Source organism: Acartia tonsa, chromosome 12 (assembly GCF_053477335.1).
Source record: "Acartia tonsa isolate MP-2025a chromosome 12, ASM5347733v1, whole genome shotgun sequence".
NCBI classification, from domain to species: domain Eukaryota; kingdom Metazoa; phylum Arthropoda; class Copepoda; order Calanoida; family Acartiidae; genus Acartia; species Acartia tonsa.
Window position 1 is genome coordinate 30,548,082 of NC_137271.1, and position 23,329 is coordinate 30,571,410.

Consider the following 23,329-nt stretch of genomic DNA (forward strand, 5'->3'; position numbering starts at 1 on the left):
GACACCGCGTCATAACTAAAGACGTTTAAAATAGTTTCTATTGCTGCTATGTCAGGTGCAAGACATAAATAGTAAGAGTGGGGGGAATGCCTTGGCATTAAAAATCACTTCCAAAAACAGCTGTACTAACAGGGCTGATACTATGTATTTAAACAAGGATGACAACATCCAAAAGCGAAATACTTAAATTATAGATTATACTTTTTGGTAACGAAAATAGAGTTGCTACGCTTTCTAAGTCTACCTAACTAATGATGGAACCACCATGCAAAGTTTGGAATCGATAGGACAATTTTAAACTTTAAATTAACGAAAAGTGCTAACCTTTACGGACGTACGGACGGACCGACCATAATTATAGAAAAGCTTCGCTTGTAAAAAGTAGGTTAATAAACAAATCAGTTTCACGGTTTTCTGATTTTTGCTTTGTGTTTAAAAATGATAAATTCCAACTAGGATATATCAAGTTTAAATCATGGAAAACAAAAGTTTACAATATAATAGTTATTTTCGGTTAGCAAATTTATATAAGATTCTTTCTTTTTTAAAGTTAATTTTTGGCTTTTATAATTTGTTAAAAGCAATTAGGGTCGGTCCGTCCGTCCAACCGACAGGATTTGCTTGTTTCCTTAATTTAAACATGTTAGCATTGTCCAATCGATTTCAAGCTTTGCCTTATGATTTCTATAACAATTAGGTACGAATTTCATTTAGGAAGCAGAGCAACTCTATAATCGTTACAAGAAAGTTTTTACGTCCATTTAAAACATGCTGATTTTTATAGTTTGTTGACAACAAGTTTTTGTGTATTATAATTTTCAACAAATTTGCTTACACTTTAGTTTAGACTTATACATTTATATTCTGCTTATTCAGTTCCGCCACTCTACAAATATATAAAAATACGTTTATCCCACCGTTTTAGAGCTTCGCCTTTATGGATGTTATCATCCTTGTTTATAATAGATTTAGCGGATGCGGCTCTAGCAAGATACTTTATATTCGAAGGAGGAGGAAAATGATAAAAATCTGGTCCCTCATTAATTTTATTAATCAAGCAAGCTTTAAAGATTAAGACAAACAGCTAAATTCATGCATTTTATCTGGTTGTATCGATGTCATCACAAAACTTCTACAACTTTCATAAATAAAGAAATAGTATTCAATAATTATTTAATGAGCGATTCGTTGTATGTTTAAAATGGCTTTTTATAGGTTATTTTAGGTTAAGTTAGGTTATATTGGGTTAGGTGATTGTCCCACAGGGTTAGAGCCATCCGCAAGAGCTAGAAAAAGGAGAAATCCTACTGTGGAAAATACAAAGAATTGCCACGAAAGGGACTATACCCTTATTTACTATAGACAGCTTTCCGCAGGTATCCAAATGAAATTATAGGATTATTACCAATTTTGTTAGCCTCGAGGGGCCAAAGTCCTGGACTATCTAAACTAGAATTGATTTTATGATTTTTATTCTAATAATCGGATTAAATTGTCTGTAATACAATGATATACATGATTTTTCAGTGTGACTGAGAACCGGTTTTATTCCAGCGGATATTAAACATTTTCGAAGCTATACTGAAAAATGTTTTAAAACTATATTAAATTTCAATATAGGATAATTTGAATTTTAGTAAATATGTGTAAATGTGATTTGAAAATGGTTGAAGCATGGTAAATGCTATAATTGTGTGATAATGGTTATACTGTGTGCCAAAATCACTTTCTATGTCATGTTATCGTCAAAGACAGGGATTTTAAAAAAAAATAATAAATTTTGACTAGATGTTAGACTAGTTTGATTCAATGTGGACGGGGACATTGGGCTGTTTATTACTCAAGTCACCAAAGTTTTATAATTTTGTTGAATTTTCATAGGTCGGGTCATTAAGTAGAGTGTAATTCACTAATTGAAGATAACATAAGGGGCAATTTTGTGTATCATCATTAGGCATGAAAACATTTGGGTTTTTAGTACATTAGTTGTCACATAAGCAAATATGGCAATGCAAAAAAAAAATTTAGATCAAGAAGATTGCAAAAAGGGTGTACCTACTCCCAGGTCAAAATTAAAGGGGGGGGGTTGAATACACCTCCTTAGGTGTTCACTCCATTGCACTACTCTACACGCCCCTTAACAAGGGTCAACAACAACCCCATAAAAGAGCCAATGAGGGGTGTCAATTAAAAGAAATAACACTGCACCCCCTAAAAGTTGAGATTGTTGTGAAAAAACGATGCTTGTTTGACATTTGAGTATGCTGTTGATTATGGACAAATAAAGGTGTGAATACACCCACTTGAAAATTATCTAACCTTTCTTTTTTATCTTTATTACACTGTCTAAAGCTCACCTTAGACCTCTCTTGCTTTGGGTTTAAAGATAATTTAAAATTTCTTAAGGGGGTCTCAAAACTATGTTTAAGCCACAAAGAAAAAATCAAATAGTTTGTTTTCATAATAATTGTTTCTTTCTGATTAAAAGCAGAAATAGTTTTGTAATAACTAATAATTCATGGATTTGGAAACGCTAAAAGTAAAAAAAAATGTTGTTAATGGTATTTTTAGCCCGGTAAAATAACAAAAATAAATTCATATCTGCTAAAAATCTTTCAAGACAGTCAAAGTTATATAAAAGTAAATTGTAATCTATCATCAGATTTAAAAATTCAAATTATTTAGAAATGATGTAAATTGATTAAATTTTATAAGAAATGATGGTGTTAATCAAGGCATTTCTAAGAAGTTGTCATACTTGTTTTTAAAATTCCCCAAAAGTTTCATAAATAACTAATCAAGGAGGAAGGGGGCAATGAGCTGTTTGTGACACTAGTCCACAAAGTTTTATTATAACGTTTTCTTATTCGATGGCTTAACAACTTTTTGGACTTTAGTAAAATATGATTGTTGGTTCATTAAGTTGAATGTCCAAACGTTTTGAGCACCAAGTGTAACCTACAGAGGGGTTATTTTTATCATCATTGGATATGTAAATCAAGTTAGCGACTATTGTCTTATCCCTTTAGATCCCTGGTAACTGATTAACAAATTAAAAAATAATCATGTTCCCTAGAAGGTCACTAAAAGGTCAAGTCTGAATTAAACATAACATAGGGTGGCAATAAAGCATGACATTCAACAAAATCATAATATTATTATATTATTTATGATTCATTCATACATTCAAACCATTCCGTCAATTTCCATTTTTGGTTATAGCTGCGCTTCTTAATTTCATTTTCCTTGTGTTAAACAATTACCATCAAAATTAATGAAAGAACAGTAGTAGGACCCAGGGAGGGGACTTTGGACTGTAAATTACCAGGGAGTAAGGGAGGGGACAATGGGAAATTAATTCAATTTAAGAGTATTCAAAGAAAGGCCATGAAATCCAGATTAATCCAGAAAATTTGGAGGAAATGGTAAAGGGTGTGTTAATGAAATTGAGAAAACTATAAAATAAGAAAAAAGTTCCAAGAAAAAAAGCAATCATTTGTAAATTAGATTACCAGTATATTAGAATGATGTAACCATTCTGTAATTAATTACTAGAAAAATCTCTCTGGAACTCGTTCAACCCCCATATTTCTAGATTTTAAACCCTTCTTAGATTAGGGTTCTTAGAATGTTTATTACACAAATATCACAATAAAGTTTTTATCTTTGAAATGATATTTTTTGGAGAATTTTTTTTGAAAAACCAGCCATATCATAACAAACTGATACTCGTCTGCTATATTCAAAACTAACATATCGAGTAGCGACATTTCATGCGCTAGTACCCAAACGCAGTCAGAAACTGCTAAATTCTTTCACATTCCCATTAAGCCAGTACCCAAAGTCTGAGACTCCTAAAAATTGAATATTCGATCCATTGTTCCCTCCCTTACTCCCTGGTAAATTACAATGTTACCCAAAGTTTTAAAAGCCCATTTTCACATTCATTGGCTTAAAACTTTGGATATTTCATTTTTTTTGGTTTGGACAAACTAGTAATCTTTTATCTAAATAAGGAGTACTTTTGATTATCATAACTGGGGTGTACTTTAATTCCCCACTGTTGTCTTATCCTTTCAGATCCCTGGCTAAGATATCTTATAAAGTGCCCTTGATAAGATCTAACAATTTCATTTGTAATATTATATATAAGGAAAGAAGAGATATTTTCAAGAATCATAGGTATAAAGTCTTTAAATTCTAATATTTAAAGTAGTAAGATTTTGTTGGTCTCTTTAAGTCAAGTTAATAACAAGAACCGATTATTAGAGTAAAATACTAGATGGAGAATGGGTTAAATAACTGTATCTTCCCATCGAAACCACCTTGTGCAACCTTTCTACAGGGTCATTGAAAATCAATCAATGGTGTCGCTTATATTAACAAAGCCAAGTAGCAGAAAATTATTTAGAAGCAGACGAAAAAGGCCATTGAAAAAGAAAGGGAGGTAGTTATCTGTTTATACATCTATACTATAGATCTGTTCCAGTTTAGGAAAATTTTAAATAGTTCTCGGGAAGTTCAAATTTAATATTGATTCTTGTGATGATTTTAGACTAATGTACTGCGCTTTTCCTCACAAGATAATTTAAGGATAATCATTCTATCTTCCATTAAACTAACCCAGAATTCCTGACAGTGGTAGAGATGCATTTTAAAAGTAGAAATTATCTGTTATACCTGCTCTACTTTTTAACTTACTCTATCTGTATGTCTGTGTATGTCCAAAAATATTTTATCCATATATGGTATTTTGATTTTAAATAGAAATTTCCAACTATATCAACAAAAAAAGAATTAACAATCTATCTTCTATAGCAACTAAGGGAATTATGTTTGATGGGCATTAATATTTGATTAGTCGATTTATTTCTCAGATTTTTTATTCTTGATTTGAACAGATTATTATTCTCTATTCTTGCTTAAAACATTATTTCCCTTAAAGTACATAGCGATCATTTTTGAAATAAACATACTAAAAATAACTACTTTACCTTATTTTCGCTTTAGTTCAAAATAAGGGAGGGGCGTTCTATGCTCCCAAGTCCCTTTGAGGGAAATCACCGATTATTAGTTTTTTTTAGCTTTGCTACACCTTAGTTGTTCCATCCTTGTTTCTTAATACTTGTCTCCAAAAATTAATACCTTGGTTAAAAAGAGAAATAAACGTAGGTGTTAGTAATGGATGCCTTAGAAAACAAGGATGAATTGTTCATAAGTAGGAGCTTAATAGCATATTCTGTATTCGCTACCGTGTCTCAACACTTAGCGCATCCCCTCGTTGTTTGGAACATAACAGGTTCAAATCTTGGTCCGACACTGCTTTATAAGTAAAGACATCTAAAATGGTTCTTTCTGCTGCTATGTCAGATGCGCGACGTAGATAGTTAGAGTATGAGGTATGCCTTGGCCCAAAACAGGCGCAACTCATTAACATGCACATTTAGGACTTCTCAGACAAAAGTCGTGCAATCAAAGGGTTGGTTGTTCGATGGGTATTAGTTATCCTAGGCGATTCAAAATGCAGAGACGTGGAGAGGACTTGTACCCGAAGCGTCAACACGCCCTCTGTGCTAAATAAAATGTGAAAGTCCTCAATCGTTCAATTGAATGGAGATGACACATGATTATCCTTATACTAAAGTAACAGGATGTTTGTCTGTTTGTATGTGTGTCTGTACCAAAGGATCTTGCTAACTGCTGAACCGATCGGGTTCTCCTTGACAGGGTAGATTCTTATAGGTCCCGGGAAGGTTTTTAACTATTTTGGGGGAGGGTAGCACCACCCTCCAAAGAGAATTTTTTTAAAAATTAATTTTTTTTTTACGTTCTCGATTTTAGAAAGAGAGTTCAACGCAAACATAAACGTCTAACGCAATAGACATGTTTTAAATATTAAAAAAAAACATTTAAAGTGCCACTAGAGGCCTCTAGGGGCGTAACCGCTAGTTTAGGATATTATATAAGGTTAAATATTGGATTGCTGTCCCACTAAAATTCTATCTATCATGACATGCATTTTTTCCTACAATCATAAGCATCGAACCATATAACATAACATCAAAATGTGCTAGTTTTACTCATATGAATATTTTTAAAAGCGACGCTTTTCTATAATTAGGGTCAGTCCGTCCGTACGTCCGTCCGTCCGTCCGTAACGGATAGCTTTTTCCGTTAATTTAGGCATGTTAGAATTGTCCTATTGATTTTAAACTTTGCATGGTGATTCCTTTAGTAGTTAGGTACTATTTAGAAAGCATAGCAACTCTATAATCATTACCAGAATGTCCGTACGTTCATTTTAAACATGTCGATTTTTTTACTTTTTTAACAACAAATTTTCATGTGATCTAATAATCCGATTGATCTGATTTTTGGTATATTAATTCCTGGGACAACAAAGTATAATGTTATAAGCAAAGCAACACAGTGGGATCTTTTGCCAAAAAACGGGACATTAAGGGTAGACAAAAGTAAACATCAATAAAAAAGCTTGTATTTGACGAAATGATGTAACTTCTTTTGCTTTAACTCAAAAATAACATAAATTTTGCTCCTGTTAACTTCTAATGTGCATTTGGTATGTACGTCTTGCTGTTTTGGAGGAGCGAAGCTACCCTATTTTTAAAAAATCTATAAAACTTCATAACTTTAGTTAGGATAGGAATATTTTAACAAAATCAACGTCTATGTAAATATTTCTTCAATGCAAACAATGTTTGTGAACATGAATATAGCGTCAGGTGCACCCAGTTCGAGTCCCGGCATTTTTAGGTAGGTCCAGTATAAGTAAAATAGGACACTTATAAACAACAATAAACATATAAACAACAATAACATAATTTTCAAAGCACTTTTGATTTTGTGTTAATACCTTTATTCTAAGTCTAGCTATCTTCATTTAAAGTTTGTATAAGAATATAAACATAATTACTAATATTATATTCTCTCTCTCTCTGATGCGTATATAATGTTTTTGCAATATTATAATTAATTTGCACATTTGAATTTCTGCTGGACCAAAACCAGTTAGAAATACAAATTTTTTTAGAACACATGAAATTTAGCAAATTTAATTGCTAATATAAAAGTATTTATAAGTCATTTTTATTTAACGACTCCTTTAACCCTTAAATGTCCATTAAAACCGCGAGAACGGCAAAAATCGTTAAAAATCTCGCCAACGGCGGCAAATAACGGGGTAACGGTTGGCCGGAGGCAAATAATGCAGAAGTAAAGAAAGTTCCGCCTCAAAAAGTTAGAAAACATTGCAGAGATGACTTTGGGCTCTAAAATGACTCCTTCCCCCTCTAACGGGGGAAAATTTGAAATTAACAAGAACAAAATTGTTCAAACCATTCAATGTAAAATGCTCAATTACTCAAAAACGGACAAGAGGCCCCAGGTTGTGAAAACTGTTTAATACACAATACTTGTTGTATATTGATATTATTATTGCAAAACCCGGGGCCTCCTGTCCGTTTTTGGGTAAAATGGAGAAAACTGATTTTTTGGGGTTAAAAATCTTAATATTTTTGGTGAAATTTTCTCACGAAATGTCAATTTACACCACCAAAAAAATATTTTTTAAAATTTTTCTTTAATCAGACATTGGTACAGGTATCTGAAAAGTACCTCAATCAAAAATTATTTTCATAAGATGAACATAAATGTATTTTTTGTTGCTTTGAAAAAATTGTGTAAAAAAATCTTGAAAATCATCAAAACTGAAAAGAAATTTTTCACTACCTTTTTTAAAAATGGCATAAATCCGCCAAAAATGAATATTTTTTAAAAATTTCTTTTCTAGCTGTCTACTTACAGCCATTATTAATTCCTAGGATAGATAAAAGTCAATTTTAAATTTTTTGGATGTCCCGATTTTTTTTCAAAAGATCCCACTGTGAGCAACTCTATAATCAAGTCCTAAAAATGTAAGTATGTTTATAAACATTATTCTGTATCCAGCAGTTTTTCAACAAATTTACTTACAATTTTAGTTCGACTCTTATACATTTATATTTTGATTATTCAGTTCTGACTGACACTTTACAAATGTTAATGTCCGTTTGTCCTACCATTTCAGTGTTTCGCTTTTATGGATGTTGTCATCCTTGTTTCAACTAATCTTTCAGTCCGTCCGTCAGTTCGTCCGTCAGTCCGTAACGCTATTGGGGAAACGTGTTTTTCTCGGCACCTATTCAGGATAGACAGCTGAAATTTTAAGTGAAGTTTCCTATGACATATGCCCATCTAATCTATACATTGTTTTGTCCATCGGTCTGTTACTTGGGGTGCTAGATCGATTCCTATATTTTAAAGTTTTCACAATCTTCTTAATTTCTAATCAAGATACATAGAAGGCTGAAACTTTATTAAATTAGATTTTTTGTGATTTCTCTTGGGAGGGTGGTGGTTAGTACTGTCAAAATAGTCTTAAAACTTCCCGGCACCTATAAGAAGCTACTCTGTTAAGGAAAACCCAATCGGTTCAGCGGTTAGTGAGATCCTTCGGTACAAACAGACAAACAAACCTGTTACTTTATTATAACGATTGCCAAGAAATAAGAAATAAAACTTTAATGTAAAAATTTATTTCATTTTATAGATTAAAAATACAGTCTAAAATTAAATCACAACTTTCCTTTCTAACAATACATTTATACAATTATCATTTACAAATAAGCAAATCAAATTGACCAAAGATTAGTTTTTTTTCTTCAAAAAATAGTTTGAGATCATAAAGAAATTATTAATTTTAAAGGAAGACAAGAAAATTTTCTATTTTTCTATACCTTTAGAAGCAATATCATACTTTGTGGTAAGTTGGCAATTACATTTTTAAAACCGTAGATTTTCTATAGTTAGGGTCGGTCCGTCCGTCCGGAACTGATGTTGGAAGTCATTTCAAGGCAAAGGACACAATCTACAAGACCTTGAATGTATCCCCATTGAGAAAGTGAGAAGCAAACAACCCCTGGATACGCCTAGCTAGGGAAAAACTTTTAATAAGGTCTTTTGATTCTGTTCTCAATAAAATTGTGTAATTTGCTTTACCCAACAAACAATTAATCATGTGCATTGGCAACATTTCAGAATAACCTTACACCAACCTGCTTCCAAAAAACATTTTTTTAAATAAGGCCCATTTTCTCAGTCAATTTCTTTTTAAGCACATGACATTTGTTTGCAGTTTCAAAGATCTACTAAAAACCTCATCATTTAGTCTTTACATTTAAAATTGCCCATCATAGTGCTGTTAGAACAAAGTCTTTATACATATGCAGTAACAGACTTATAAATTAATGAATATAAATCCTATCTGAACCGAAAAATATCCATTTTCCACTAAACTGATATGGTTTTCTTTTACAAAGTTTCTTCTCATGGGTAATGATAATGTTTATAACTATTTTGAGGTAGGGTCATTATCATCAGGCGTGTCTCTCTATTTGACTATGAAGTCCAGAGAATGCGGACACCTTGTTCCTCCATGAATTCCTTTCTTTAGAATGCCAGTTGCCATTTATCTTTCAAAGGCTTTTGACACTGTAAACAATGAGGTTCTACTGCATAATATTAATGCACTAGACTTGAATGAGTACATGTAACATTTTTATGTGAATACCTTAGAGGTAGACAACAATTTGTTGTTACCAGAGGATCTAAATATGCATACAAATCTGCCAAACAGGCTGACCTACAAGGAGGGGTCTTATACCATATACTACTCAAACTGTAAATTTCATAAATGCCAACACCTCACTCTAATTATATCTAGTTTCCTCTGCTGACAACTCCAACAGCATAGGTCCCCTTAATTATCCTTATGTCAAGGACATAAAAGCTTAATTAGCAGTTCTTAATGATTGGTTAAAAAGTCAGAACCCATTCATTTCTCCAGCCAAATCATCTACAATAGTCTTTTCGAATAAAGCAGGCACTGTAGTCATCATTGATGAAAAAGTACCATAAGTCAGACATCCTCAGTTCTTAGGTGCTACATGTGACAATCTTTTCTATATTGACCATCTTGTTAACCCTTACAGATCGGGCCCCTATTCCCACCTTAATAGATCGGGGGGGGGGGGGGGGGGTCATATTAATATCTCGGCTCCTGTTACAGTTAGAGACATAAAATTTTTTTCTGGTGGTTCATGTGTATTTTTAGAGAAAATTACCTTTTCTAGTCATAGCAGTCAGACCGCTCCTTAGCCGCTTTTGAGCGGCCAGCCGCTAAATATTAAAACAGCTGTAGAGCGGCCAATTTTGCAGCTAGGATGACCAAATTTTAGGACGAAGTTTTATTTTTCATAACAAAAAAATTACTTTTTCAGATCATCGCCAAAAAACGGCAAATAACGGAAACCGCCATTTTCGGCGGTTACGGCGGTAAAACGGCGGTTGGCGGCGCCAATTAATATTTTTATCTGTTTACTGTTGCTCAAGGATTTACAAAAAAAAAATTTAGACCTCTAGCTGTAATAGAAGCCACGATATTCATGAAATATGTCTATAGTAAAAGCCGGACAAAAATCGGTCATAAAGTCGGTCAGGGAGCGGTCAAACGGTCATAACACCACTTTTCTCAGAAGGTCATTGATATCTAAGTATTCACCAAAAAAATTTTAGGTTTCTACCTTATAAACAAAAGTCATAATGTAGAAATTAAGATTTATTTAGAATTTTTTCTAAATTTGGTTCCACCTAACCGACTTTGACCGGACGCCACGACCGACACAGACCAGATATCCTTATAAGATCAACTCTTGCCGACGTATAATTACTAAACTTAAAAAGTCATGAAGTCACAACTCTCTATCTCACCTACAAAAAAAATGACATTGAAAAAACAGAGGGGGGGGGGGTCCCCCCCCGATCTGTAAGGGTTAAGGAGCCTAGAAACAAACTAAACCCCTAAAACAAAATGCTTTAAGCTCTCTCCACCAGAGGGAAAGAAAAGTAAGTCATAGTAAATACATGAAAACCAATTTGCCAGTCCCTGATATTCTACTGCAGTTCCATAATTAGTAATGCCAGCTGGGACAGCCTACTGTTTGCTGGAAAAGCTGCTCTGAGAACAGCCATCTACTGTCAGGTCATGAACCAGGAAGCATTCGTTACCAGCAATAATTTACCATGAACTGCAGTAGATCCAAACTCATTACCCAGAACAGCTAAAACCACCCTGTCCCAATACTGTCAGGTTACAAAGTTTACCTGAATACCTTAAAGACCAGAGTAAACAAGAATCTGGTGCAGTTTGTGTCTGACACTGGCAAGAATTTCACACAACCACCATCATATCAACTGCAACCACAACCCATCAAAACCTTTAAAAGCAGCCACAATACTGAACTAACTGTTTCCAATGATGATGAGCAGGAACAAACAATAACACAGGAACTATTTAGACATCAAGCCAGCAAGGAACCAATATTGAGCAAGATAACTTGTCAATATTACAAGGAAAACTTTTTACAGAATCATTGCTGATTCTGAAGCATGTTAGTTTGAACTTCATTGGTGGAACCTCAGAGGGACATCTTATTACAGCCAGGAACTATGCTATAACAATTCATGAGGCATGCATGAGGGACTTAACAAGTGAGAATTGTTTTGTGTTGACTACCAAAACAAACTTAAGTTTTGTTTAACTTTTTAGACATTTATTCAAATAACAACTTCAAATAACTTTTACCCAACTTCTAGACTACAAATCTTAGATTAGTTAATTGATCCTGAAAGATCTTGTTATTGATAATAACATAATCTTTGGTTCAGCTGTCATCTATTATACTTTTCTTTGAATAAATTTAGATTAGCTAAGCTGTAAATATGAGAACATTGTGATTTTTTGGGGAAAAACTATGAAAATCTGGGTAAAAAAGTAATTTTCAAAAAAATCCACAAAAATGATCAGCTATGATTTAATGAAAGTTATGTGCTGAACCATCATACACGCCCGGTCATAGAAATATAGGTCTTGTCATACGTAACTCAAAAAAAACCTGTTTCCTATCCAGGACACCAGTGCCTTGTACCTTATTGTAATAGGAATCAGTGATCCAAAAATCAGATCAATCGGATGATTTTATCACATAAAAAATTGTTGTTAAAAAAGAAAAATAAATCAACATGTTTAAAATGGTCGTACGGACATTCTAGTAACGATTATAGAGTTGCTATGTTTTCTGAATCTACTATAGGAATTATCATGCAAAATTTGAAATCGATAGGACAATTTTAACATGCCTAAATTAACGAAAAAAGCTATCTGTTACGGACTGACGGACTGATGAATGGACGGAGTGATCGACCCTAATTATAGAAAAGCTTCGCTTTTAAAAATTGACCTATAGCATTGAAAATCATACTTCATCCTTTTTTTCAAAAATAATTTTTCCTCTGAAAAAGAATTGTTTATTAAAACTACATGTTAAAATTCTAACATATTAAAAATTTTAGTGCAAATAAATAAGATAAATAACAATTTAACAGCTTTTCAATGGAAAGAAAAATACATAAACCAGAAAGCTAACATTTTTTTTAGAAAGATGTGGGCGTTGAATGTCTTACATTCTAAGTTTCTCAGCTTCTAATACAAGTAAAGGTTAAGAAATGTGATAATTTCTTTTTAGGATAACTTTTACTTACAAATTAAAAACGAATTTTTTTTATCAGCTAGATGGACATTTTGTTATAGAAATGTTTATTATTATTCTGATATAAAATAACAAAAATAAATATGTAATAATAAATAAATAAATCTTGAATTCTGAGGACTAAAAATCTGATTCCATATATCTTCTTTATTACTTCTTTCCACATGCAACAAACAGTGAAGGAGTACAGACAAGAGCAGTTATGGATATGGTAGCTGAAAATAAAAAAATACATTTATATAAATAATTTTTTAAATTCTTCAAGAATAACTCTAAAGTTAGTGTAAAGATACCAGTAAAATACAACTTGGACTAATAAATTATACACTAGCATTTGGATCCCTGACATTAATGGGCTTTAAACTCAAAAGGGTGGGGGAATTGCAGAATTATAGCCTTAAACCTTACAAAAACTTAGATTTGTAAAAATAAACTATCCTTTGAACTCTTTGAAGCTAACAGATCTTAAAAGACAAAAAAAACCTTACTAATTTAAATATACTTGTGGCCGCACTCCAAGCATCTAGAGGCTCTGTATTTGAAGATTTTAAAATTAGTCTAAGACTTAGAAATCATATTCTTCAGGCAGAAAACCTTACTAATCTATATTATAGGATAACTACTTGTTTCGCCCTAAGCCTCTCGGTGAGGGCTTGGGGAAGTTAGTGAGATAGCCTTAAACCACTCCAAGCTTCTGTGATTTGGAAGGTAAGACCCATTCGGATCAGCAATTTCCAAAACAGAACTATGAGCCATGATTACAGCACTCCGGTAGTACAGATTCTACCAAAACATAGAGAAACATCGCTTAGGATAGTGTGATGATATTTCTTACTTGAATAGGTGGTTGATGTAGCTGTTTGAGTATAGGTTGAAGTTTGAGTCTTTGTCATGTAATACCAGGCAAACCTTCCCTTACGCTCGCTGAATATTTTCAAAATTTCATTTTTTGAATACATGCTTGAGAGATTCTAATCCTTATATAAAAGTAACAGGATAGTTTATCTTAACAGTGTAAGGGGAGGTACCTCCACCCTCCTATGATAAATAACCCCTAGAAAAAGAAAGTGCCGCTTTTTCTTACTGCCGAACCGATATGGTTATCCTGAACAGTGTAGCTTCTCATAGGTCTTGGGCACGTTCATAATTATATTTGGGGAGAGTTCCACCACCTCCTCCCCTAGTACTAGACTTCCCTTTAAATGGTGTCAATAATTTTTTTCCTTTTTAAAACTAAAATATAAAGAGGGGGGAAGCGACTTTCCCCTTTTCTCATACTCACCTTAAGGGCTGCCAGGTTCTTTAGGGGCATTGCCACTAGCCTTATATTAAGTAACATGATGTCTTTCTAAATGTACTAAAGGATCTTACAATTTGCTTAACCGATATGGTTCTCCTTAACAGTGTACCTTCTTACATTTTCTGGGCAGGATTATAACTATATTCGAGAAGGGTTCTACCTCTCTCCCTCCCTCCTACCCTTTCCTGTAAAACGCAAACCAGTTAACGAAAATTTGTTAAGAGATTGAATGGAGCTTAAGAAAAACAAAAAAAAAACTGTTAAAACCTAAATTTGTCAAAAAATGAAATTAAATTATTGTTCCTAATGTCTTCAATATCCTTTATTCCAGATTTCAATCCAGATGTCAGATCATTCTCTAAACCCCTAAAAAATTATCACTATTACTATTAAAAGTTCTAGAAATTCTAGCCAACCTGGTAGCAAAATATGACTTTGTCTTTGACTGACTTGTAGCTGAAAATTCGGATCTACTGCAGTTCATGGTAAAATATTGCCGGTAAGCAATATTTCCAAAAATCTCTGAATTTTAAAGGCTGCTAGCTGTCAAACGGCTGAACTTACAGATCATGCCCGCATGCTGTTTTAAGAGGCATAAGAAGGCCTACAAATAATCTGGAATAGCGATAAATCAATAATGCATAATTTTCTCGCAGTGCAGAGAAATGTGCCAAAAAGACCTATTTACGCGTTTTTTCTTCAGTGAATCTTTCCCTGTGCATAATTGGATCCTGGCTATTCCAGATTCCTATGCCGCTTAAAATGGTGTGCGGGTATGATCTGTACGTTCAGCCGTTTGGCAGCTAGCAGCCTTTAAAATTCATAGATTTTTGAAAATATTGCTTACCAGCAATATTTTAACCGTGAACTGCAGTAGATCCGAAAAATCTTTATCAAATAGGGAACATGCCCAATTTTTGTTTCCTTCAAGTCTTTGAAGAAGCTGTGATAGAATAGGGGGAGGGGGGGGCCTTGGACGAGGTTCCGACTGTTAAGAGTTAAAATAAATACTGTAATAAAATTAAATATTTTATATTTGGGTCTAGAAGTTTTACAGAATATATATTTTTGCAAAAGAAGACTAAAGCTGGCCACATATAAACATACAAATTTTTTTAAAGCAAAAACATTATTTATATTTTGAAGATGTTTTACTGTAAAGGAAAGCTAATTCGGTTCAACTATTAGCCAGGTCTTAAGCTACAAACACAAGAAAGACGACAGACTGTTATCTTTATATAAATTTCGTTTCTATAAAATTACCTCTTAACTTTGGAGATGGAGATGTCATTGACAGGTGAATTTCCATGTTCTTGAATGGTGGCTTGCCTCCTCTTACGGCCCTGTCATATAAGTATTTAAAGTTAATTTTATATTTGGCCAGATTTTCCCCTGATTTAAGTAATTAAAAAAATTAAGTTGTTTTTAAGGTACTAAAAAGCAACAAAAAAAAAGAAAATTGCCATTATGAACAAAATTAGTAAGATCTTTAATTTAAACTTTGGGAGCTTGTCACAAATGGGTTAAAAAAATAACCAAAGTAAGGACACGTTCTTTAGGAAATAATTGTGGCTATTTGTTAACAGGAATTTTTGTTGTATAATATAAAATGTTATATTGCCGCATATTTGAATATCCAGTATCCAGCTTGCTACAAAAATTGGTACACATCTAATAGAACTTACACTACAAACTTTACTGTAAGCAGTTTTTGATAGCAGAAGACATGTTACTCTTGAACTGACTGTTGTTGTTGTTGTAGCTAAAACTGTTGAAGTATGGGTTGATACAAAGAACAATTTTGGGTCTCTCCTAAAAAAAGGGAAAAAAATAATAATGACGTCTAAAACATCAAGATCTGAAAAACTAATAATAAACTAGGTGAGCGGTTGCGGACCCTGTGGCGGCGCGAGTAGATAATGGAAACCGCAATAGGCTAGTCTATAATACAAAGTAGAACAATGTCTGTTTGTACCAAAGGATCTTGCTAACTGCTTAACCGATCGGGTTCTCCTTAACAGGGTAAATTCTCATATGTCCCGGGAAGGTTTTTAACTATTTTGGGGGAGGGTACCACCACCCTCCCAAGAGAAAAAACAAAAAATCAAAATTTTTTTTACATTCTCGATTTTTAAAGAGAGTTCAACACAAACATGAACGTCTAACGCAACATAGACTCTGACACCAATAAAATTATACTGCTGATTTTAAAATAAAAACAAATAGCTTTTTGGTTGGAATTTACAGTTTATTAGTAGCGAGACAGAAAGGGATTTACTCGGCTACTTTAAAAGATAGAGAGCTGACATTTTTAGGGATTAATTCTGTTAACATACTTCATATTTTCACCAAGTTTCATTAAGATTCGTTAATTGGTTGGGTTGCTAGATCGTATCATACATTTTTAAGTTTTCATGATTCAAGATTGACGGCTGAAATTTTCAGGGATTGAATACTTTCATATTCTGCATACTTTTTAAGTTTTATCAAGATTTGCTTATTGGTTGGGGTGCTAGTTCGATACCTAGCTTTTTAAGTTTTCATGATTTTCTTTACTCCTATTCAAGACAGATGGCTGATATTTATAGGGTTTATATAAGTTAACAACTTACATGTCCCCACAAAGTTGCTTATCGGTTGAGGTGCTAGATCGATTCTTAGATTTTCAAATTATAAATCTTACTAGGTTTTGTGATTTTTTAGTTTAATGTTTTCTTAAGAAACTGCAACATAGTTCATTTTTGCCGGATATTCATTAGGGTGGGTAGATTTTGGACATTTTTTTTTGTGAGACCAAAGCGGATCTGCAAATGATTTTTATGAGTATAATACACCTCTTAAAATTTATCCTAAGTCATATTTGCTTCCTTACCCTTTATTTACCAACGACCAGACATACAATTGTATAGCTATTTGTAAATGATAGTAAACAATTAATTGAATCAGAACTATGGCTTCATGGTGCTCCCAGGAAAGGCCTTGAGGAGTAGAATCAGGAACTTTTGAAAAAAAAATCTCGTTCCTAGCCTGAGAAAACCTCAAAAAAAAATTCTACAAATTGGACAATTCTCAATAAACCTTAAAAAATGGTGGTTTTTTAGTCATTTCTAAGGCTAGGAACGAGATATTTTGAAATGGACAAAAGTTCCTGATCCTACTCCTCAAGGCCTTTCCTGGGAGCACCATGAAGCCATAGTTCAGATTCAATTAATTGTTTACTATCATTTACAAATAGCTATACAATTGTATGTCTGGTCGTTGGTAAATAAAGGGTGAGGAAGCGAAATATGACTTTGACTGACTTGTAGTAGGAAATTTATTATTAAACTGGGGAAATGCACAAAAATATTTAGCCCTCTAGCACTAAAAGTTACTGAGATAATAAGTAGAAATGACTTAAATGTCGTCGTTGCATATTTTTTTATTAATGAATTATATTTTTAAGTGGTCACATTCTAAATCTCAATTTTATAAAATTCTTTTTTGGTCAGAAATTTTCTTTAAGTTAGTTTTATCTGTTGCACTCTTTGTCTAATTTCGATATGAACCCACCCTAATATTCATCCATAATTTTTGTGCTTCGCTACTTATAGATGTTGTCATCCTTGTTTTTTACTATACATCAAGTAAATTTTGCTACATATTGTTAAAAACTTAAAATATTATTATTTTAACTTTAAAGAATTAAATGATTTTTATTTGACTATAATTAAAGGAATGAAAACTCTACACATTAAAGATACATACTGTTTAAAAATATTTTTAGAAATAAGTTTGAATACCCTTTTTTTATATCTGATCATATTTGATATATGATTAAGATAAATTTGTTTTATGGCATAATACATGCATTTATTTAAATTTTATAAATTTAACTACAGCCTAATTTTATGTGTCTTAAATGGACAATAGATAATGTATTATGTTTATTAGCCTGTCCTGGATTTGAAAAATTTTGTTAAAATTTTTGCCCCCAGCCAAAATATGGATGATTTATGCAAAAAAATGATCCATGCAAAATATTTCTTCTGTAATGCAAAAATTGCGACAGTACAAGCACTGCAAAGTTTTTCAAATGTGCAAAAAAAACTGTTTTTAGTGCTTTTTTAAGGCTTTTGTACCATACCCATTTTAAAGATTTTTACAAAATTTCAACTCTAGTGTGTCGATATAAACCTGAAATTAACCAAAAAAAATGGGGGCAGCCCCAATTATGATATATGAAGGTGTAGCAAGTAATCTTCCAAAGTCAAAATTGTCAAAATTGCATACTAAACCCTGAACAAACATAATATGCAAATCTGAATTTTCAAAATAGCAGCCTTATTACTCATTTAGGATGATTTTACAATAAATATGAAATATAGATGCCTCTTTTGGTTACAAAATTCCACTGTTATTTTTTTATTAATCAGCACTGATAAAGCACAAGATCTCAAAAACAGCATTTGGGGGAAATACTGGTGAACAAAAATAATATGCAAATCCAAAACAAAGCAATAAAAAAAGTTTTTTTTGCACTTTTCTCTACTTTCAAAGATTGATTCTGATAAATTAATAATTTTTTAAGGGATTTATGCATTAATTATTATGAAATATAGTGTAAGGTAAAAATTAACGATTTTTCTAAATAAGAAATGCTTGAAAAAAAAAAAAATCGATCCCTGTCACTTTAGAGGACAGCTGCTGACCCCCAGTTTTATAGATGACCCTAAATAAATGTTAAAGATAAAAATTACCCTGAAAAGTATACAAAAATGTTTTTTTATGTGTTCATATTAAAATCTTGATTTTGAGGATGATGACCTTAAGATGCTCCTATTGGTGGAGATGGTGAGCCAAATGTTATCAAAGTGCATGTCCATGATGACAACTTATATATTAAACTATGATCCAATTTTTGTAGTCATAGCAGCCTCCAGCCCAGCATTATTAAAAAAGAAAAGAATTGCAATTTTATTTACTCCAATTAATATAGTGAATACTGTAGTTTTTAGAAGATGGTTATAATTCTTGTCGGGAGGCTCCAATTGTACATAGGATAATAGACAAGTTGTTGTAATGTACATGCACTTTGATAACAATTGGCTCACCATCACCACCAACAGGAGCATCTTAAAGGTCATCATCCTCAAAATCAATGTTTTAAAATGAATTTTTTTAACACATAAAAAAACATTTTTGTATACTTTTCAGGGTAATTTTTATCTTTAACATTTATTTAGGGTCATCTATAAAACTGGGGGTCATCAGCTGTCCTCTAAAGTGATAGGGATCAAATTTTTTTTTTTCAAACATTTCTTATTTAGAAAAATCGTTAATTTTACCTTACACTACATTTCATAATAATTAATGCATAAATCCCTTTATTTGCCGGGGGGGGGGGGGGGGGTGTGAAATTCCAGGGTGAAACAAACCCCTGACACTTAAAATACACCCATTTTGTTGTTTGCAATACACCCGATTTTGTTCCAATTGGGTTTTCGTAAATCATAAATGGGGTGTCTAAATTTACCCACCCCTCCGACATATCTCTCTGCACGCCAAGTCTTAAGAATCAATTATTTTAAAATTAAATCAAAATTCGACTTTCCTCGGTGTTTTTTCAATTTGAAATTATTGTGGCGTTTCGCCTGTTAATTTTAATTCTTCATTTTCACCTTATTTTGTTCTAAATTCTAATGCTTCACTGTTTATCAGTGTTAGCATCCTTGTTTAAATTAAAAATCTTACTTTGGCAAGTTCTTTTTGCCATCTCTTGCTTGCACAAATATTAATGCAATTAACACAACAACTGTAAATCTTGACATTTTAAAGTTCTAAAAAAGTTTTGAATTAGACGTTGCTTGATGCTTTTTTTATCCAGCAAAAAAAACATACCATCTTATTTTTTATGTATATTCATGTTATTCATGCTAAAAGTTAATAAAATACTGAATTGGAAAAATGTTTTTGCTTCAGATAACACGTATGTCGTACCATGTTTTGAGGAAAAAGGCGAAGCACAATGACTAAACATAAAAAGGGAAAACATATTTAATTTAATTTTTCCTGTTATTTACTAAGTATATTTGCGATTACTTTTATTTAATGAAATCTTCCAATTTTTAACATTTACAAAACAGCCTGCTTTATTGCATCAAGATCCATGACAGATCTATATAGGAAATAAACGTCTATAAATGAGCTCGAGTCTTCCAATGGTAAAGTGTTTAAAACTCATAGTGCTCCAATAATCCTCATTAAACTCTCATTGACCAAAGCGATAAGACCTTTATTCTATTTGTTTATGGAATGAATTAAGTTTTTCACTTCATGTAGATATTTGAATTACATTGAAGTATTTAATCCTTATTTCATAAATAAAAAATATACATTCATAATAGAGTAAATCTAAGAAAACTGTATTTTAAAAGAATTTGATTGTGGCGACACTTCCTTTGTGTTAAAATATTAAAACTAAAATTTTAATCATATTAACCCCTTGGTAATGGTAATGTGAAAAAAATATAATTGAAAAAATCTTTTAAAAATCATTTAAATTAATAAATATTTACTTCTTTCTTTTAGATAGTAATGGCGGGGGAGGAAAATTGATTTATTGAGAAATAGATAAATAGGTATGTACTTATAGAAAACTAGCCAATAGCAATATAGTTATATTGTGCCACTGTGTTTTTGGCAATATTTTTTTAACCACTGTTAAAATTACACCTTCACTGCTGTCATAAACACAGTTTTACTGTCATTTTCACACCCATGAAATTCAATGAGGCTGTCAAATTCACAGTTTTGATGACAAAAATACACCTATTTTCATATTACTAATAAGTATTTTAAGTAATTTTGTAAAATCTATAAATAATAATGTTTATAGTTAAATTAATCTACACAACAATAATTCTAAACTCAGCAAAAGAAGGTAACAGACGAATTAGACCTAAAACCGTGATGATTCCAGGTAAAACCTAAATATTTCAGTAGGGTCTTTTTGAGAAAATTAGATTTGAAAATTTCAAATTCAATTTTCACCCCCTAGGAGTTGCCGCATAATCATGACAAGAAAAGCAAAGATTATATATTTAAAATTTTGAACAACTTTGCTTTTATAAAGTCTGTCATAAAACCTCTCTATATATGATTTATTTAAGGCTGAATTTCCGTGACCTTAGCAAAGCAACTGATCATGGTTTAATGTCTAATTTCACCATACATAGGTTCCAGAGCTCAGCACTTACTTTTGTCTTGTTTCAATTGTAGCTTGGCGTGTTGGATTATAGAGTAGTTGCACTAATAAAAAAAAAAGATTGTTGTTCATTAACATATTTTTCTGAAATGCACTTCATGCAACTATACCTTTAATTTATTTTTTCATCATGTAAATTAATCTACACAACAATAATTCTAAACTTATCAAAAGAAGGTAACAGACGAATATTGGATATTATAGAGTAGTTGAAGTAATTTAAAAAAAGATTGTTGATAATCAACATATTTATTAAAAATTTCCCGGGTGCACTTTATTATAAATTTTATGGTTATCAATTCTGAACCCATACTTCACAAATATTTTTAAAGGTCAATTTAACCTGAATCAAGTTTGTCCCTTAGACTAGACCTCACTTTCGTCATTTAGCTTAGTTCAACTCCAATAATTAAAGTATTACTTGTAGAGTTGCTACGATTTTTAAAATAATTAAATTATTAAAATACTTGTAGAATTGCTATGATTTAAAAAAATAATTAGGTAAAGAATTAAGATATATTTAGAGTTGCCACGATTTTCAATTAAATTAATAAATTAGATGAAATGTATTTAAGTATGTTACATTGTACAATATGGGTATAATGCTACAACATTGATTAAAACATATTTTTTTGAATACCTATGTAATAAATAAACTGGATAAATAAGTATAAATTTAAAAGATGTATTTTAGTCAATATGTAGGTGTATAATTGACAAATCATAAATTTAATAGATGTATTTTTGTCAATATGTAGGTGTATAATTGACAGCAAAACTGTGAATATGCCAGTGCAATAACTGTATTTTTGTCATACCCCCTAAAAGTGCGGGTGTGAATTTGACAGTAAAACTGTGTTTATGACAACAAATCACTGTGTTTATGACAGTACTATCACTGTATTTTTGCTAGTGGTAAATCTGCCATGTACCCCTCTAGTAATATATATATATAAAGAACAAGGATGATAACATCTATAAGTAGCGAAGCCTAAAAATTATGGATAAATATCCGGAATAAATGAACAATAGAGCAGTTTCATAAAAAAATATTAAACTAAAAAAATCATGAAACCCTGTAAGATTTATAACATGCAAATCTAGGAAACGATCTAGCACCTCAACCAATATACAAATATTAATGAAACATTGTGGGGATATGTAAATTGTTAACTTATTTAATCCCTAAAAATACCAGGTGTCTATCTTGAATAGGAGTAAAGAAAATCATGAAAACTTAAAATTTAGGGATCGCACTAGCACCCCAACCAATAGGCAAATCTCAATAAAACTTGGCGTTCTCCTCTTTTTATACCCTTCCCCGAAAGAACAACTATTTTAGGTTAGGTTAGGTTTTTGGCTAGGGAGCTGAGCGCTGCGGCTAGGCTTTCAAGGGGGCCGAGCGCTGTGGCTAGGCAGGCTAGGGGGCCGAGCGCTGCGGATAGGCAGGCAAGGGTGTCTCAATATTGAGAGATGAATCAAAAGACCTAATGAAAAGTTTTTCTCTAGCTAGAAGTATCCAGGGGTCTGTGCTTCTCAGGGGTCTGTGCTTCTCACTTTCTTAATGGGGATACATTCAAGGTCTTGTAGATTGTGTCCTTGGGCCTTGTAATAACTTTCAACTGTAGTTCCGGACGGACGGACCGACCCTAATCGTAGAAAATCTACGGTTTTAAAAATATAATTGCCAACTTAGCACAAAGTATGGTATTGCTTCTAAAAGTATAGAAAAATAGAAAATTTTCTTGTCTTCCTTTGCAATTAATAATTCCTTTATGATCTCAAACTATTTTTTTAAGAAGAAAACGAATCTTTGGTAAATTTGATTTGCTTATTTGTTAATAATATTTGTATGAATGTATTGTTAGAAAGGGAAGTTGTGATTTAATTTTAGAATGTATTTCTTAATCATAAATTAATCTATAAAATGAAATAAATTCTTACATCAAACTTTTATTTCTCATTTCTTGGCAATTTATTAAACTTTATTATAGGTGCTTTATCTCAAACAAGTGGCTATGCCCCTAGAGGCATCTAGTTAGTTTTATTTTTTGTTTTATTTTTGTTTTTATTTTTTCTTGAGAGGATGGAGGTACCCTCTCCCAAAAAAGATATAAA

The 23,329-nt window shown here is 32.1% G+C and overlaps 1 protein-coding gene across 1 annotated transcript; it reads right to left on the minus strand.

The window, feature by feature from the left end:
• Positions 1-14,146: 14,146 nt before the first annotated feature.
• Positions 14,147-19,780, minus strand: LOC145334558 (uncharacterized). Its single transcript, XM_080180032.1, has 4 exons — positions 19,699-19,780; positions 15,651-15,777; positions 15,229-15,308; positions 14,147-14,331 (listed from the first exon to the last, which is right to left on the minus strand). The coding sequence occupies exons 1-4, from the start codon at positions 19,773-19,775 to the stop codon at positions 14,226-14,228; spliced, it is 390 nt and encodes a 129-aa protein (XP_080036158.1). The 5' UTR covers positions 19,776-19,780; the 3' UTR covers positions 14,147-14,225.
• Between the last annotated feature and the right edge of the window lie 3,549 nt (positions 19,781-23,329).

Coding starts and splice junctions, on each gene's coding strand:
- LOC145334558 (XM_080180032.1), bottom strand. CDS start 19,775: ATGTCAAGATTTACAGTTGTTGTGTTAATTGCATTAATATTTGTGCAA. Junction 15,309..15,650: donor CTTACAGTAAAGTTTGTAGT/GTAAGTTCTATT, acceptor CTTATATGACAG/GGCCGTAAGAGGAGGCAAGC. Junction 14,332..15,228: donor TCCATCTCCAAAGTTAAGAG/GTAATTTTATAG, acceptor ATAATTTTTTAG/GGGTTTAGAGAATGATCTGA.